General features: G+C 47.0%; 2 protein-coding genes across 2 annotated transcripts in view; one reads left to right on the forward strand and one right to left on the reverse strand.

Annotated features, from left to right (window-relative positions):
* The window catches only part of sars2 (seryl-tRNA synthetase 2, mitochondrial), a 109,258-nt gene that overhangs the window by 33,742 nt on the left and 56,908 nt on the right, over positions 1-18,608 (forward strand). Inside the window, exon 7 of the mRNA XM_059985144.1 lies at positions 16,953-17,058. Coding sequence (XP_059841127.1) covers positions 16,953-17,058 — 106 coding nt within the window. The remainder of the gene's footprint in view (positions 1-16,952; positions 17,059-18,608) is intronic.
* On the reverse strand, positions 10,546-12,257 carry LOC132401639 (uncharacterized). Its single transcript, XM_059983655.1, has 2 exons — positions 10,939-12,257; positions 10,546-10,660 (listed from the first exon to the last, which is right to left on the reverse strand). Exon 1 carries the CDS (start codon positions 12,127-12,129, stop codon positions 11,263-11,265), a length of 867 nt encoding a protein of 288 aa, XP_059839638.1. The 5' UTR covers positions 12,130-12,257; the 3' UTR covers positions 10,546-10,660; positions 10,939-11,262.

Below are 18,608 nucleotides of genomic sequence, written 5' to 3' on the forward strand. Positions count from 1 at the left end.
CCAAATATCGTAACTATACCCATTCCTCTGGCAACTTGTTCCATTCACACATTGCCCTCTATGAACAGGTTGTCCCTCAGGTCACTCTTACAATCCTCTTTCTCTCTACGGTGGGGGAGTGTTTGCTGTCGATTCTCGAGAGGGGGAAACTCGGAATGAAAGCAATGCGGCAGACTGTAAAATCGTAATCGGTGAGCTGTTCTGTTTTGTTGTTCTCCCCCCTCACTCCGTCCATTGTTGGGGAAGGAGAGAGCCCGTGGCATGTCGAATTGTTGGGTGAACAATAGTTTTCGTTGGATCGTGGTCTCTCTTTAGGGGCTTTGCTATTGCCTGCCTGGTTGGTGATGTGGGCTGATGCTTCCTGCTGAGTAAGAGGGGAAAGGGAGACGGCTGATGATTTGCTGCTGCATTAGCTTGGGAGGGGACGGGGGCTTTGGGGCTCTAATGTTTTACTGTAATCCATTCTTTGGGGTGGGTCTGAAGAGTACGAACTTCAGGTTGTATGCTGTATTCATTCCCTGATATTAAAAGATCTTTTAAAGATTAGTTTTACTTGTCATATGTATGTTGAAGCATACAGTGAAATGTGACATTTGTCTTAACCAACACAGTACGGTGATATGCTGGGGGCAGCCCAAAGCTTCACCATGATTCTGGCACCAATCTAGCATAATTTATTAATCCTTAGTAGCCGGTACACCTTTCAAATGTGGGCAGAAGCAGGAGCACCCAGAGGAAACCTACACTGTTATGGGGAGAACGTATAAACTCCTTACAGACAGCGATGGAAAATAAACCTGGGTTGTTGGGACTGTAATTGCGTTAGACTAACTGCTATACTTTTCCCGGGGAAAAATGTCCTGTAGGGGCAGCATTGTCAGACAAAATTTAAGCCTTATTAAAAGTACATTTTCACATTCTGATTCATTTGTTTATCATATGTAGAGTGAAATGTGTTGTTTGTGTTAAATGTGCTGGCAGCAGCCCTCAATTGTTGCCACGCACTCCAGCATCAACATAGCACATCCACCGTCTTCAGCAGAGCAACACAGGACTCAACAACAACAGCAAAGATATAAGCCCTTTCCTTTGCTCCTCTCTCTCTCTCTCTCTCCCCCTCTCTCTCCCTCTCTCTCCCCCTCCTCTCTCCCCTCTCTCCCCCCTCTCTCCCCCTCTCTCTCTCCCCCTCTCTCTCCCCCTCCTCTCTCTCCTCCTCTCTCCTCCCTCTCTCTCCCCCTCTCTCTCCCTCCTCTCTCTCTCCCTCTCCCTCCCTCCCTCTCCCCCTCTCCCCTCTCTCTCCTCTCCCCCTCTCTCTCACACACACACCCCCCCCCACCCCAGCACAGACTGCCAGACCTCCAGCAGTCTTGTGAGCAACGAGACTCAGTTTAAAATAGGCAGAGAGATGGAGAGAATTCCACAATTTGTGATCCAGGCAGTGATAGCATAGCCGACTGTAATGGAATAACTGAATTTGGGGATGATTTTTCTTCTTAAGCCCAACACCTGTACTGGGGGCATAGGGGCCTACAGCAGCTCGCCAGTCCTCTGTCCTGGGCTCGCCTGTCCCTCTCTCTTTTCCTTTGAATACCACATGAAGTGCGAGCCCTGTTATAAATGTAGCAAAGTAGAAAGGAAATTTATTATCTAAGTACACTAGTCTGAGATTAATTTCCTTATGAGCAGACACAGTAGAAAAAAAGCAATTCAGTAGATTCAGTGAAATCTGCACACGAACAATCAAAGTGCAAAAGAAGACTAACTGTGCAAATACAAAAAATCAAATGAAATGAGGCCCTCCAAAGGTCAGAGTTGACAATGAGTGTTTCATCCGAACGGTCCAGATCCGCAAGCCTCTCCAGTACAATATGGAGAGCGAGCTGTAGCCAATGTAGCTACCCCCACCACTTATCTGATGAACCCAAAGGAACAGCAGAGACCGATGAAGTTTGACACCAGCAGCGTTGCCGGAGTTGCCAGACAGCATGGGATCCCCTTAGGGACACCAGCTCTGGAGTTTTTCCTCAGGGTTTACTGTGATTTACTCAGTTGTAGAGTTCATGCAAGAGGTTTTGGAAGAGGTTCAGAGTTGTCCACGTTGGTTCCGGTGCCTGACGGTTGTGGGGTAATAACTGTTCCTGAACGTGGTGTGGGACCTGAGGCTCATTGTGGTGAGTGAAGTTATCCACACCGGTTCAGGAGCCTGATGGTTGTGGGGTAATAACTGTTACAGAACCTGGTGGTGTGGGACCTGAGACTCATTGTGGTGAGTGAAGTTATCCACACTGGTTCAGGAGCCTGATGGTTGTGGGGTAATAACTGTTCCTGAACCTGGTGGTGTGGGACCTGAGGCTCATTGTGGTGAGTGAAGTTATCCACACTGGTTCAGGAGCCTGATGGTTGTGGGGTAATAACTGTTCCTGAACCTGGTGGTGTGGGACCTGAGGCTCATTGTGGTGAGTGAAGTTATCCACACTGGTTCAGGAGCCTGATGGTTGTGGGGTAATAACTGTTCCTGAACCTGGTGGTGTGGGACCTGAGGCTCATTGTGGTGAGTGAAGTTATCCACACTGGTTCAGGAGCCTGATGGTTGTGGGGTAATAACTGTTCCTGAACCTGGTGGTGTGGGACCTGAGGCTCATTGTGGTGAGTGAAGTTATCCACACTGGTTCAGGAGCCTGATGGTTGTGGGGTAATAACTGTTCCTGAACCTGGTGGTGTGGGACCTGAGGCTCATTGTGGTGAGTGAAGTTATCCACACTGGTTCAGGAGCCTTATGGTTGTGGGGTAATAACTGTTCCTGCACCTGGTGGTGTGGGACCTGAGGCTCATTGTGGTGAGTGAAGTTATCCACACTGGTTCAGGAGCCTGATGGTTGTGGGGTAATAACTGTTCCTGAACCTGGTGGTGTGGGACCTGAGGCTCATTGTGGTGAGTGAAGTTATCCACACTGGTTCAGGAGCCTGATGGTTGTGGGGTAATAACTGTTCCTGCACCTGGTGGTGTGGGACCTGAGGCTCATTGTGGTGAGTGAAGTTATCCACACTGGTTCAAGAGCCTGATGTTTGTGGGGTAATAACTGTTCCTGAACCTGGTGGTGTGGGACCTGAGGCTCATTGTGGTGAGTGAAGTTATCCACACTGGTTCAGGAGCCTGATGGTTGTGGGGTAATAACTGTTCCTGAACCTGGTGGTGTGGGACCTGAGGCTCATTGTGGTGAGTGAAGTTATCCACACTGGTTCAGGAGCCTGATGGTTGTGGGGTAATAACTGTTCCTGACCCTAGTGGTGTGGGACCTGAGGCACATTGTGGTGAGTGAAGTTATCCACACTGGTTCAGGAGCCTGATGGTTGTGGGGTAATAACTGTTCCTGAACCTGGTGGTGTGGGACCTGAGGCTCATTGTGGTGAGTGAAGTTATCCACACTGGTTCAGGAGCCTGATGGTTGTGGGGTAATAACTGTTCCTGAACCTGGTGGTGTGGGACCTGAGGCTCATTGTGGTGAGTGAAGTTATCCACACCGGTTCAGGAGCCTGATGGTTGAGGGGTAATAACTGTTCCTGAACCTGGTGATGTGGGACCTGAGGCTCCTGTACAGCACTGTGCAAAGGTCATAGGCACTTGTATATATCTGCGGTGCCTAAGAGTTTTGCACAGTACTGTACATAAAATATAGAAAAATACATAAAATATACCATCCGAGTACCTCCTTCCTGATGGCAGCAGCGAGGGGGAGCATGGCCTGGTTGAGTGCGGTTCCTTGATGATGGACGCTGCTTTCCTGCGACAATGCTTCGTGTCAATGTGCTCGGTGTTCGGGAGGGGCATTTCCTGTGATAGACTGAGCTGTATTCACCACTTCCTGTAGACTATTCCATCCCTGGGCATCTGCACAACATAGTCTCACAAATGGCAGAAATCCTCTTTGTCATTATCTACTTCGGTCACATTGATGTGCATGGGGGAGGAGAAAATGTTGCCAGACCTGAGGTGCAAATTGGCAGGAGTAGGAAAAGGGTGGGGGAAATAATTCTGGTTTCTTTCTCTTATTGACCGTTGTCTAAATTCCTCATGGAAAGTACCCATGTATCAAATGTGAATGGTCTTTGGAGAATTCATTAATTCTGTCAGGCAGCCACTAATTCAGTCGTGCATTGGTCCAAACTGTGTTTTTCACTGGCACTAGCACAGTTGTTGGTATTGAATCAGTGATTGAACGGCTTGGGCCAGGAATCCGGGGAAGCCAATTCAGATCCCACAATGGCCATTGAGATTGTAATGCCAGTGTCGAGAGCCGGGGCAATGGACCAAGGAATTGTGACTTCAGGAAGGGGAAATCGAGGGGACACACTCCAGCCCTCACTGAGGGATCAGCAGTGGAGAGGGTGAGCAGCTCCAACTTCCTGGGTGCCAATACCTTTGAAGATCTATCCGAGAAGGCACGACAGCGGCCGTATTTCATCAGGAGCTCAAGGAGACTTGGTCTGTCACCAGAGGCTCGCATGTTGGTGCCGATGTACCACGGGGAGCAGTTTAAGGAGGAGCCACTGTACAGCATTAGAAAAAGCTGCAGCCAGTGCAGTCTCAGCCTGTTCCATCTTGGGTACTAGCCTCCCCGACGTGTGTGTGTGTGTGTACATTGAAAGGTGAAGAGGTTCTGTATGTATATGTGAGAAAGAGAGATCTTACTGTAATCTATACTATTTTTAAAATTATGTACTGCTGCTGCAAAACAACAAATTTCACGACATATGCCAGTGATTTAAACCTGCTTCTAATTCGTTGTCATGAAAAACTAACTGGTTCTCTCATCACCATTCAGGGCTCCAAACAGTTCTTGTGGGTGAGGCGACACTTAGCCTGCCAGCCTTTCATTGTATGCGGTGTTTCCAGTGCAGACTCCTCAGTGTGTGAGAGCTGACACAGACCGGGGGGGGGGGGATGCTCTGTCCGCAGCAAAAGGCAGGATCTCCTGGTGGTTACTCGTTTCATTTCAACTACCAGTTCCAATTCTGACATGTTGCTCCACTGGTTCCTCTACTGACACAATGAGGCCACTCTTGGGTTCGAAGAGCAACTCCTCATACTCCATCAGGGTAGCCTCCAGCCTCATGGCATGGACTTCGATTCATCTACTCCTCCCTCCCTCTTGTTCTTCATTTCCCAGTGTGGTTCCCTTCCCACCCTTCTCTCCTGCTCATCACCTCCTTCTGGATCCCCTACTCTTCCCCTTTCTTCCATGATCCACTGTCCTCTCCTGTCAGATTCCATCTTCAGCACCTCTTCCGTCTAACCCTCCCAGCTTCTCACATCAGTCACCCACCTTTCCCCTAACCTGGTCTCACCTATAACTTGCCAGCTTGTACTCCTCCTCCTTCCTGCCACAGTCTCACTCTGTCATTTTCCCCCTTCATTTCCAATCCTCAAGAAGGGTCTTGGCCCGATACGTCAACTGCTTATTCCCCTCCGTAGATATTGCCCGACTTGCTGAGTTCCTCTAGCAAATTCTGATTCATTTATGTGACACACGTATATTGAAATGTGTCATTTGCATTAAGAACTAGCATTACCTAGGGATGTGTTGGGTTCAGCCCATAAGTATTGCCACATATTCCGGTGCCAGCATAGGATGCCCACAGTATTAATTTTGTTTCTGCTGATCAGGGTTTCCATTATCTGCAGAATCTCGTGTTTACAACTAATTCAATTAACTAGTTGAAGAAAGCACAGCAGCGCCTCTACATTCTTAGAAGTTTACAAAAATTTGGCATGTTATCTGAAACTTTGACAAACTTCTGTGTGCGATGGAGAGTTTATTGACTGGTTGTATCATGGGCTGGTATGGAAACACCAATGCCCTTGTATGGAAAAGCTACAGAAAGTAGTGGAAACAGCCCAGTCCATCATGGGTAAAGCCCTCCCCACCACTGATCACATCTACACTGTTTTGGAAAGCAGCATCCAACATCAGTAACCCACACCACCCAGGACATGCTCTCTTTTAGATACTGCCATTAGGTAGAAGGTACAGGAGCCTCAGGTCCCACACCACCAGGTTCAGGAACAGTTATTACCCCACAACCATCAGGCTCCTGAACCAGTGTGGATAACTTCACTCACCACAATGAGCCTCAGGTCCCACACCACCAGGTTCAGGAACAGTTATTACCCCACAACCATCAGGCTCCTGAACCAGTGTGGATAACTTCACTCACCACAATGAGCCTCAGGTCCCACACCACCAGGTTCAGGAACAGTTATTACCCCACAACCATCAGGCTCCTGAACCAGTGTGGATAACTTCACTCACCACAATGAGCCTCAGGTCCCACACCACCAGGTTCAGGAACAGTTATTACCCCACAACCATCAGGCTCCTGAACCAGTGTGGATAACTTCACTCACCACAATGAGCCTCAGGTCCCACACCACCAGGTTCAGGAACAGTTATTACCCCACAACCATCAGGCTCCTGAACCAGTGTGGATAACTTCACTCACCACAATGAGCCTCAGGTCCCACACCACCAGGTTCAGGAACAGTTATTACCCCACAGCCATCAGGCTCCTGAACCAGTGTGGATAACTTCACTCACCACAATGAGCCTCAGGTCCCACACCACCAGGTTCAGGAACAGTTATTACCCCACAACCATCAGGCTCCTGAACCGGCGTGGGTAACTTCACTCACCAGAATGAGCCTCAGGTCCCACACCACCAGGTTCAGGAACAGTTATTACCCCACAACCATCAGGCTCCTGAACCAGTGTGGATAACTTCACTCACCACAATGAGCCTCAGGTTCCACACCCTCAGGTTCAGGAACAGTTATTACCCCACAACCATCAGGCTCCTGAACCGGCGTGGGTAACTTCACTCACCAGAATGAGCCTCAGGTCCCACACCACCAGGTTCAGGAACAGTTATTACCCCACAACCATCAGGCTCCTGAACCAGTGTGGATAACTTCACTCACCACAATGAGCCTCAGGTCCCACACCACCAGGTTCAGGAACAGTTATTACCCCACAACCATCAGGCTCCTGAACCAGTGTGGATAACTTCACTCACCACAATGACCCTCTGGTCCCACACCACCAGGTTCAGGAACAGTTATTACTCCACAACCGTCAGGCTCCTGAACCAGTGTGGATAACTTCACTCACCACAATGAGCCTCAGGTTCCACACCATCAGGTTCAGAAACAGTTATTACCCCACAGCCATCAGGCTCCTGAACAAGTGTGGATAACTTCACTTGCTCCATCACGGAACTGTTCTCACTGGACTCACTTTAAAGGAGTGAGTAATGTTCTTGATATTTATTATTATGATTTTTTTCTCTTTGTATTTGCAGGAGTTTTTTTTTTGTAATGGTCGTTGTCCATCCTGTTGGGCATGGTCTTTCATTGATTCTATTGTGTTTCTTGTATTTACAGTGAATGCCCACAAGATGATGACTCTCCGTGTTGTATATGTTGATCTATTTGTTCTCTGATATGCCGGCTGGCGGTGCTGTGGCATCAGTACCGCACTTCCAGGCAGGAAGTCCTGGGTGTGCTGCTTACACACTTTCCATAGATAATAAATTTACTGAGAGCTTTGTACTTTGAAGGTCTTTTGAAAGAAACCAGTTTGCCTTATTTAGACTTGTCCTTGGGTTATTTAAGATCCACACAGTAGTAACTCCACCGTGTGAAATTCTTTTGACTTCCATGCACTAACTCAGCCCAGCACCACGATTGTATCATTTCCCGTCAGAATGCATACTCCTGTGCCTAGTGTCACTTTGAGGGCATGCAATCAATCTCGGTGTTCTGAGGCATCCGTTGCTCTGGGGTGATCATGGACCTTGCATCCTAGCTGTCTAGATACGGAGACCAGGGCTGCACAATATGGAGAGCAGGCTGTTGCCCTTGTAGCAAACTCCCCCTCTCCACACATTTGATGAACCCAAAGGAATGGGAGGGATCGATACAGTTTGGCACCAGAGGGATCACAGGAGCTGCCAGCCAGCTTTGAACTCAACATAGGACTGCCTTAGGGACTCCTGCTCTGGATTTTTTCCTCGGGGTTTACTCATGAAGTCTTCCCCATGAGTGGGTACAGCTGCAGGACAGCGGAGGTTTGAGATCAGAGTTTTCCTTCTCCTAGGTGAGCTGCTAACCACGGCTGAAAAGCCCCAACAACCCAAAGTGACTGGTTTTAAGACACCAGTAACCTGCCTTTCCCCCTTCTCTCTAAGTAACTGTTCTACTGGGCCCAGTAGCTAAGGCATGCACAAAGGCCAGGAGCTGGACTTGGTTGTCAGAGGCTATTTAACAGGTGCTGGGAGCTCGTCCCCATTACCACCCCCATCTATAAGGAACAATCCATGTCTGAGCCATTGTATGTATTTATATTTATTGTTCTTTTTAAAATTGTTTTTTATTTTATTGTGTTTTAATGTGCCGATTAGATCTGGAGTAAAGATTATTTTGTTCTCCTTTACAGTTGTAGTGGAAATGACATTAAACAATCTTGAAACTTCGTAGCTTCTCAGTTGTCGCTGCTGCCATCTCAGGTATTTGGGATCAGTAATAAATACCAGCCCTTCTAAACATGCCCATAATCCCACGTCAGTGAACATTACGTGCCCTGCGTGACAGCAGTGTCAGCTGTTTTAACGTGTATTGAACCAGCCGGTAATCTGTGTGAATAAGTGCTTGTCCGGATGTGACTGACCCTCGTGGGTATTGTATAATTTAAGGTTCTTTCTTCCTGTCCGCTGCGGAACAGTGGAGGGCTGTCCCCGCGGCTCACACATTCATTGTCTCTTAGACAGCTCTGTTGCTCACTCACGCATCCCCTTCTGTCCTGCGGCTGGCTGGCAGTGACACCTTGTTACAGCAGGCCATTGAGAGATTGGCTGGCTAGCTTTTTTCACCGCCGACGTAGGGATTTTTTTTTTAAATAGAGAACTGCTTTCCACAGAGCAAGAAGAGCCTCTGGCCAGTTTCCAATTTAGATTTTTTTATCACACGTTCACCCAGTGGCCACTTGTACACTTGCTTGTTAATGCAAATATTCATTAGCCAATCATAAAAACATGCAGACGTGGTCAAGAGGTTCAGTCGTTGTTCAAATCAAACGTCGGATTGGGAAAGAGATGTGACTTTGACAGTAGAATGATTGTTGGTGCCAGATGGGGTGGTTTGAGTATCTCAGAAACTGCTGATTTCGTGAGATTTTCACACACAGCAGTCTCTAAAGTTTACAGAGAATGGTGCAAAAAAAAACCAAAACAAAAAAATTCCAGTGAGCAGCAGCTCTGTGGGCAAAAATGTCTTGGTATTGACCAAAATCAGAGGGGAATGGCCAGACTGGTTCAAGCTGATGGGGAGGTGATAATAACTCAACTAACCACAGGCTACAACCACGTGTTGAGAGAAGTATCTCCGAACCTTGAGGTGGATGAGCTCTAGCAGTGTTGTTGAATTTATTGTTTGTTTATTACTTTTAATTTTTTTGTACTTGAACAATTCGTTGTCTTTTGTACACTGGTTGAACACCTAACTTGGGGTGTGGTCTTTCATTGATTCTTTTATGGTGGTTATTCTATTATGAATTTTTGAGTATGCCCACAAAAACTGAATTTCAGGGTTGTATGTGGTGACATAAGTACATTCATAATAAATTTACTTTCATCTTTGATCTTTTCTCTGTGCAGGAGGTACCTAATAAAGAGGACACTGAGTATATAGTAAATCAGTATATCAGTAAAATACGTAGTTTGCTAGGAACAACCTACAAGTGTCACCACACATTCTGGCACAAACATGGCATACCTACAATGTTCAGCAGAACAACACCAAACACAATAAGCAACAGAACAACAGCAAGATGAGCCATATTCCTCCCTCACACCTTCCAACACACATCAGCAGTTCTTCAGTTCCAGCACAGGTTTCCAGTCTTTGGTCTTCAACTATTGTGCTTCGATTTCTGGACATCCAGTTGACCTTTGGGCTTTGATCTTAAGTATTGACCCATTGACCTCTCCCCCTGACGAACCAATGGCGATAGACTGAACTCCAGACTCAAGTACCAGGCATGCTGATAATGGGATCCTGAACTCCACACTCGAACTCCTGCCTCAGTGATGACGGGAGACCAAACTCCACACTCGAACTCCTGCCTCAGTGATGACGGGAGACCAAACTCCACACTCATGCTCCTGCCTCAGTGATGACGGGAGACCAAACTCCATATCAAACATCTGCCTCATTGATGACAGGATACTGAACTTGAACTCCAGCCTCGCCGATAATGGGACCTCAGATTTCAAGCGCAGTAACTCACCAGCCCTCTTTCCTAATGGAATAGCAATCATACTTGTAAAAACTGGTGTAGATGTTTTAACTGGATGCAGGCATAAGATGGCACGATCTCCTACTTTTATTGTGCATCAGTTTGTTTGCTTATTCCAGGAGGTGCCATTGTTCCCTGGTCCAATGAAGGCCCATCACAGGAAGGCCATAAGGAAAGAAAGGGTCCTGTAACGTTCTCCTTCGGGTGTAACGAACGCCGAATTTAACGTCGAGATAAACCAGTTAATAAGAACCAGATCGCAGTAAGATTAACCATTTACTGTTCACTCTTCACATTAACATATGGTGAAAACTGTTGATAAAACAATACAAGATTGATACAGTATTTGTTCCTTCCTTAATATCACATTTCAAGTGTAAATACTTGCAAAGGTGACTATAACTACATTACACTAAGGTGCAGTATACAGGGAGAGTTTACCTGCTCCATTGACTACTTTAAATACACTTCCATGCAAACTATCCACGACTCTTTAACTAAGGAAAGCATAAACATTATCTACCGTCGTTACCTCTAACAGGATCAGCATTAACATCTTAGTTCAATATATCGATTATCTATTAACTTACAGCGTTGCTCTCACTGTGATTTCTCATGCCTGCAAAACTGCTTGTGCTCAGGTGAGCCTCGTGGAAAGCCCCCACCCTCGCGCTAATTTCAAACCGGTGTTTTCCCACAAGACGCGGCGAAACCGGATGTGACGTCATCGCATGCCGATATATTTTACATGCAATGAATACACTTTAAACACTTCTAATTCTAACTAGAAAATACTATTGAATGAATTACTAAGCGAAAATATTATAAACTAAATAACTGTCGTAAAGACAGCACACTCCCCGCTTGACCTTCGTAAGGTCACAATGAGCAGAGTACAAAACTTAGTCTCTTAATCAGTCATTGGGTAGAAGTAGAATAACTTCTGTAACTGGCCCTTGGTAAATTTTCACATCGCCTTGGTCGGTAGTCTTCAATTCGATCTTCCTGACATGTCCATCCTCGCTAGGGAATGTAGCAGTGATTCTGGCCATTGGCCAGCTGTTGCGAGCGATTTGCTTGTCCCTGAGCAGGACTAAGTCTTCAACTTGAAGATTCCTTCGGGGTTCTGTCCACTTTTGTCTCTGTTGCAACGAGTGTAGATATTTCTGTCTCCAGCGGGACCAAAACTGATTTGCCAGAGCCTGGACTTGTCTCCATTGCTTTGTGTACAAATCCTTGTCTGAGAAGTCTCCTGGTGGAGGAGGTGCTCCTGCCTTCTGCGTAAGGAGCGTTGATGGCGAAAGTATAAAGGGGTTTTCTGGGTCAGAAGACACAGGTAGGAATGATTGTGCGTTTATAATGGCTGTGACCTCTGCCATTAGGGTGCACAGTACCTCGTGGGCCAATCGGGTGCGTTGCTGCATCTCGGGTTTCCTTTTCCGGGTTTTCCGTAAGGACGTGAACCGTTTGACTGCCTGCTCTTTGTTATCTGGTGAGCGCTGGCGTGGTTCTCTGATTGGCAATGGGGCAACCCCATTATTTGCTTCATCTCTGAAGACCTTGGTGTCTTTGGTTTTTAAAGAAATGGTATCTTGAGCTGATTGTGCAAGTTTGTTGTCATACTTCGTTAGAGCGAAGACTGACTGGCCCAGCGACTCGTCGCTTGCCTCGCGCTTGTTAACGCCTTGTTGTGCTTCCTTGATGCACGGGACACTCGGGCAGGGTTGAAAGATTGAATGGCGGCCACTCTCTAGCACATTGGTCTTGAGTGTGTTAACCATCGGTTTGTGTACGTCACCGAGACACACCTCTCCTATCACCACCCAGCCCAGATCCAGACGTTGCGCGAAGGGGGCGTTGAGTGGTCCATTGATCTGCTGCCTAACCTTGTGTACCTGGATAACATCTCTTCCTAATAGCAGGAGTATTTCCGCTTTCGGATCCAGTTCTGGGATGTGTTTGGCGATGTGGTGGAGATGCGGCTGGTGTAGCACCGCGGTCCCAGCGCGGTTATTCATGATTTCATTGCACTCTAAGAGCGGAGGGAGACAGATGACGACTTTACCATCCAGGGACTCGATCTGGATGCCTTCTGCCTTCCTTCCTTGGGTTTCCATGTTGCCTGAGCAAGTTTTGAGGTAGTATGGGAACCGCTCACTCTCAATGTTGAACAATTTAAAGAACTCTGGACTGACTAGTGAACGATTGCTCTGATCGTCCAGAATCACATAGGCTTTGATGGCCTTGTCTTTGGCTCCTTTAGGGTACACCTTAGTGAGGCAGATCTTGGAACAAGAACGACTTGACTGAGCTTGACCGCAAACTTCTGTACAGTTCGTGCTGACAGCTATTGACCTAGAGTGAGCCTCTCCCTCCCCGCCGTCCTGTTGTGGGGGTGAAGGAGCGCTCTCGGTTTGTGGTGACAGGTCGGGATGCATGGCCTCGACGTGATCTGGGCTGCCACATTCCGGACACTTCACGGCGATCGTACACTCTCTGGCGAGGTGAGAGGTTGAGGAACAGCATCTAAAACATATTCTTTTCTCCTTGAGAAGAGCCGTCCTCTCTTCAAGGGGTTTTTCCCTAAACATTCTGCATGCTTTCAGGGGGTGAGGTTTGTTATGCAATGGACAATACTTGCCAGGGTCGTTGTTAGTCGTAAGGGCTTCGGTCTTGAGCACTGACACGGGTTTATCAATGTTGAAAACATTTGAAACGGATCTGCCTGGCTTGGTGTAAATCGAACTGCTTCCTGGACCTACAAGGCTAGGGTCGTTTCGCCTCTTCGCCTCCTTGCACACAAACCTAGTGAGGTGCTTAAAGGGAGGAAATCGACCATCGTGGTCTTCCTTGTACTCTGAGGCAACAGTCAGCCACTTGTCCTGCAGCCCAAATGGAAGTTTGTCCACAATTGGTCTAATCCCGGATGGAGTATCTAGGAATACTAGACCAGCTGAATAGCCATCTTCTTTGGAGCCTTGGATCTCCATGAGTAAATCTCCGAATTCTCTTAACTTAAAGTGATCTTTGGCTGACACCTTAGGAAAGTTTTCCAGACGTCGATATAGTGCCGCTTCAATAATGTCGGGGGCCCCATATCTCTCCCAAAGTCTCTCCCACGCTTCGCTTAAGGCTAGCTCAGGTTTGTTGATGTACACTGAACGCATGCGTCTCACCTGGTCGCGTGATTCTTTCCCCAGCCATTTCGCCATAAGGTCCAACCTTTGGGTTGCACTGAGCTGGACCCCGTCAATCACGTTGGTGAATGTGGAGAGCCAAGCACGGTAATTTTCGGGTTTATCGTCAAACTGGTACAGTCCCGAAGTGACGAGATCCCGTCGTGCTAAATACTGCAGCGTGGGATCTGCTGCAAGCGGCATGCGGGCTGGAGAAGTACGTTGGCGCCTATATGACTGAGAACGCACGTTTCTCATGGAATTTGCCATCCTGGATTCAACCTCCGCGTCTCTTCGCATCGAACTTTGTAACTTTGGTGTCAAAGTATATCGGTTGTCAGCTCTTTCATTCTTGACTTCATCGCGGGGCCGCGAGGGTAAATTCTCTTCCTCGTAGCTGGGGAAGTTATCGAATAGGTATGGAGAGGGGAGACGAGCCTGCCTGTCTGCTTGATATTGTACATAGTCGCTCGTGCGTTCCAGTCTGGTCCTTTCTAAAGCAGAACTTGTTTCGGTCAGATCACGCGACCCTTCAGCTTCTTCTATGTACTCTGCTTTCACCCTGGCAGCTTCTCCTTCTCCTTCTAGCTGCAGCACATGCAACTCTGTCGATATTTTTGCCATTTCCAACTGGGTTTCGGCTTCTCTGGCGGCCTTTTCGGCTTCTTTGGTGGCCAGTTTCATTTTCAAAACTGCTTCTTGTTTGGCGTAATGCAGTCGCACCTTGGCGGCTTCTGCCTTGGCTCTTGCCTGTGTGGACTTACTTGATGTCGTTCTACTGCCCTTGTCGCTGGGCGCCATCGACTTGATCCCGGATCGAGCTGACATTGCAGCACTTGGAACACCTGATAACGCCCGGGTGGGCTTACTTGATGTCGGTTTACCGCCCTTGTCGCTGGGCGGCGTCGACTTGATGCTGGATTGAGCTGACATTGCAGCACTTGAAACACCTGATAATGCCGCTTTTTCACTGTAACGTTCTCCTTCGGGTGTAACGAACGCCGAATTTAACGTCGAGATAAACCAGTTAATAAGAACCAGATCGCAGTAAGATTAACCATTTACTGTTCACTCTTCACATTAACATATGGTGAAAACTGTTGATAAAACAATACAAGATTGATACAGTATTTGTTCCTTCCTTAATATCACATTTCAAGTGTAAATACTTGCAAAGGTGACTATAACTACATTACACTAAGGTGCAGTATACAGGGAGAGTTTACCTGCTCCATTGACTACTTTAAATACACTTCCATGCAAACTATCCGCGACTCTTTAACTAAGGAAAGCATAAACATTATCTACCGTCGTTACCTCTAACAGGATCAGCATTAACATCTTAGTTCAATATATCGATTATCTATTAACTTACAGCGTTGCTCTCACTGTGATTTCTCATGCCTGCAAAACTGCTTGTGCTCAGGTGAGCCTCGTGGAAAGCCCCCACCCTCGCGCTAATTTCAAACCGGTGTTTTCCCACAAGACGCGGCGAAACCGGATGTGACGTCATCGCATGCCGATATATTTTACATGCAATGAATACACTTTAAACACTTCTAATTCTAACTAGAAAATACTATTGAATGAATTACTAAGCGAAAATATTATAAACTAAATAACTGTCGTAAAGACAGCACAGGTCCCAACACCGATCCCTGTGAATGCCAGTGGTTACCGGCAGCCAACCAGAAAAGGCCCCCTTTTATTCCTGCTCTTTGCCTCCTGCCAATCACCCAGTCTTCTATTCATGCTAGTATGTTTCCTGTAATAAGTTCTTCACAGGGAAGGGAATCTGAATGTTGATGGACTCTTTGACCGGGAAGTTCTTCACATTAGTACTTGGCCATTCTGGTCTAGATATGGACAGGACAGGGTTGATGAATATTAGATGAACTTTTGACTTTTCTGTTGGTCAATCTGTGTCAGCTCTAGGGTTTCTGGGACTTGTTGCAGTACAGCATAGACACCAAATATCGGAAAACCTTGTATATTTTTTGCAATGGAAATATTTCTTGTTTGAAAGAAGTTGTAGAAAAAAAGCATTCTCTCACACAAGCCAATTCTCCGTTCTAGTGGTGCATGCAAGCTCGATTTCAATGTTTAAGAGAAGTTAGGATAGGTACATGGATGGTAGGAGTATGGAGGGCTATGGTCCGGGTGCAGGTTGATGGGAGTAGGTAGATTAAATGGTTCAGAAGAGACTAGATGGGCCAAAGGGCATGTTTATGTGCTGTACTTTTCTATGACTAATTATGTTGACGTTGGACTCCATTCATCATTCACATTCCATATCCTCTTAAACCCTGTCCAGAGAAAGCTTTAATAGCTTTGACAAAACATCAACCCTCTTCCTCTCTCCACAGATGCTAGCTGACATGTTGAATCCGTTCGTTCATTATGGGCTGTGTCTTATGATGTGGCCGATCATGGTCTTTCCATGACCATGATTGTTCTTGGCAGATTTTTCTGCAGAAATGGTTTGCCATTGCCTTCTTCTGGGCAGTGTCTTTTGCACTTTGCACGGTGACCCCAGCTGTTATCAATACTCTTAAAGAGATTGTCTGCCTGGCGTCAGTGGTCACATAACCAAGATTTGTGATTTGCATCAGCTGCTCATACAACCATCCACCATCTGCTCCCATGGCTTCATGTGACCCTGATCAGGGTGGTGGGTGAGGCTAAGCAGGTGCTACACCTTGCCTAAAGGTGACCTGCAGGCTGGCAGAGGGCAGGAGCGCCTTACACCTCCTTTGGTAGAGACATATCCCCACTCCAATAATTATTTTCTGATTCCAGCATCATCTGTGTTTTTATAAAAATAATGGTGGTTGTAAAATTTTCCATTGATCCCACCATCTGTTGGGCAGAGAACTTGATGTTTGTGGCTTCTTTCTTAAGCATCCCAGCTGTAATTTTAAGGTAACACACCCAAGATGCTGTAGGAACTCAGCAGGTCGAGCAACATCTATGGAAAAGGGTACACAGTTGAGGTTTCTGGCCGAGACCCTTCTTCGGAGAGGGCAGGGGAAGGAGGATTGCTGGAAGGTGATAGGTGAAGCCAGGTGTGTGGGAAAGGTCAAAGGCTGGAGAGGAAAGAGTCTGATGGCTGAGGAGTGGACAATAGGAGAAAAGGAAGGAGGAGGGGACCCATGGGGAGGTGATAGGCTGGTGAGAACAGGGGAGGGGGCAGTTTTGTTCACTGGAAGAAATTGATGTTCATGCCATCAAATTGTAGAGTACTCAGACAGAATCTAAGGTGTAATTTTAGGGTCTTTGGTGTTTTCCCCTAACCCAGTCTCTCCAAACCGCTCTGGTAACCATTGTTTATATTAAAAAAACCAGCTGGATCATACCATGACTTCTCGGATAATGGAAGCTGGTTTCGAGTTTAAACATTAAACTCTTTGTGTTTGATCTTGATGCAGGCGGCTCTCCCACGTCTCTGGCCATCGATCCTACTACCTCCGAGGACCAGGCAGTGAACTGCAGCAGGCTTTGGTCCAATTTACAACCAGCAAGCTGCTGAAAAGGGTGAGCTCTCCTTCCTGCCTTCTTCGTGCTGTTTGATGCGCCTTGCATGAGCATCACAGGTATCATTAACTGCTTCATTTTCCACTCTGCTGATACTTTCACGTGGTCCATTCTGACTCTTGCCTTTCTCAACTTCTTCACAGCTGCCTTGACCACATTCCTTTCTATCCGGTGTCCTGCATAGAAAAGTCCTTTCTCCCAGCAACATGGACAAAATGGTGGAAGGATTCAGAAAGTCAGGCAGCATCTATACAGGAGAATAAACTGATGAAGGGTCTTGGCCTGAAATGTCAACTGTTTACTCCCTTCTATAGATACTTCCTGACCAGCTGAGTTCCTCCAGCATTTTGTGCGTGTTGATCCAGACTGCCAACATCTGCAGAATCTCTTCTATTTAGTCCTTTCTCCTAAATTCTTCGGCGCCATCTGCTCTGAAGTCAACACTATCCACATAGCTTCTGAAATGCCTTCCTATTTCCTCAACCATAATTTCCCCTGTGCAACACACTCAACTATGTCTGTGCTATTCCACACACCTGTTCTCAGCTCCTCTCCTCCCACACTGAGTTTCTTTCAGATTTCAGCAGTTTTTGTTTATTTTTCATAAAATTGTAATTCTTCTATTAGGTTTCTTTTCTAGCTAATTCTCCAACTTACGGCGTGAGCATCAACTTCTCTAACCTCAGGTAGTTTCTCCCCGCTTCCCCCTCCTCTCCTTTTCTATTCCCTGTTCTTAACACTGCTTCTCATCTAACCATCACCTCTCTCTGATGGCCCTCCAACCTCCCATTCGCTCATGGTCCACTGTCCTCTGCTATCAGATTCCTTCCACTTCATATCCCCTGCTATCTTCTCACTTCACGCCCTCCTCCCTCACCCACCCTCCTTCCCCTAACCCCCCATCTGGTTTCACCTCTCACCTGCCAGTTTTAACTCCTTCCCCTTCCCCAATCTGTATTTATTGATTGAGATACAGCACACAATCGGCCCTTCTGGCCCTTCGAGACACACCGCCCAGCAATCCCCCGACTTTACCCTGGCCTAATCACGGGACAATTTACAATGACCAATTAATCTACCAACCAGTACGTCTTTGGAAGAAACTGGAGTACCCGGAGGGGATACAAATGCCTTACAGGCAGCGGCGGGAATTGAACCAGGGTTGCCGGTTCTGTAAGGTGTTAAGCTGTCGTGCCAGGGCATAAGTAGAGGGTTTGAGAACGTGGTTGAGGCTGGTGGCTGACAGTATTTAAGTAATGCCTAGATCAGGGGTTCAGAAGCTTTTTTATGCCATGTTAACGGAGGGGTCCTTGGACCCCAGCTTGGGAACCCCCAGTCTAGATGAATACTTGAATTGCTTGGACATAGAGGGGATGAAGTGTCAATGAAATGAGATGGCCTGGTTTAGCTGAATCTTGTAAGGCCGGAATGAATGAAGGCTCTGGGCCAAGTATTCAGTGACAGTGTTAAAGAAAAATTTAAAAGATTAGCTTTGTCACGTGTACGTCAAAGCATACAGTAAAATGTGCCAAATCAAATTAGAGTGGATT

The sequence above is a fragment of the Hypanus sabinus genome, chromosome 11, assembly GCF_030144855.1.
Source record: "Hypanus sabinus isolate sHypSab1 chromosome 11, sHypSab1.hap1, whole genome shotgun sequence".
In the NCBI taxonomy this organism is placed as follows: Eukaryota; Metazoa; Chordata; class Chondrichthyes; order Myliobatiformes; family Dasyatidae; genus Hypanus; species Hypanus sabinus.

Coding starts and splice junctions, on each gene's coding strand:
- LOC132401639 (XM_059983655.1), bottom strand. CDS start 12,129: ATGGTTAACACACTCAAGACCAATGTGCTAGAGAGTGGCCGCCATTCA.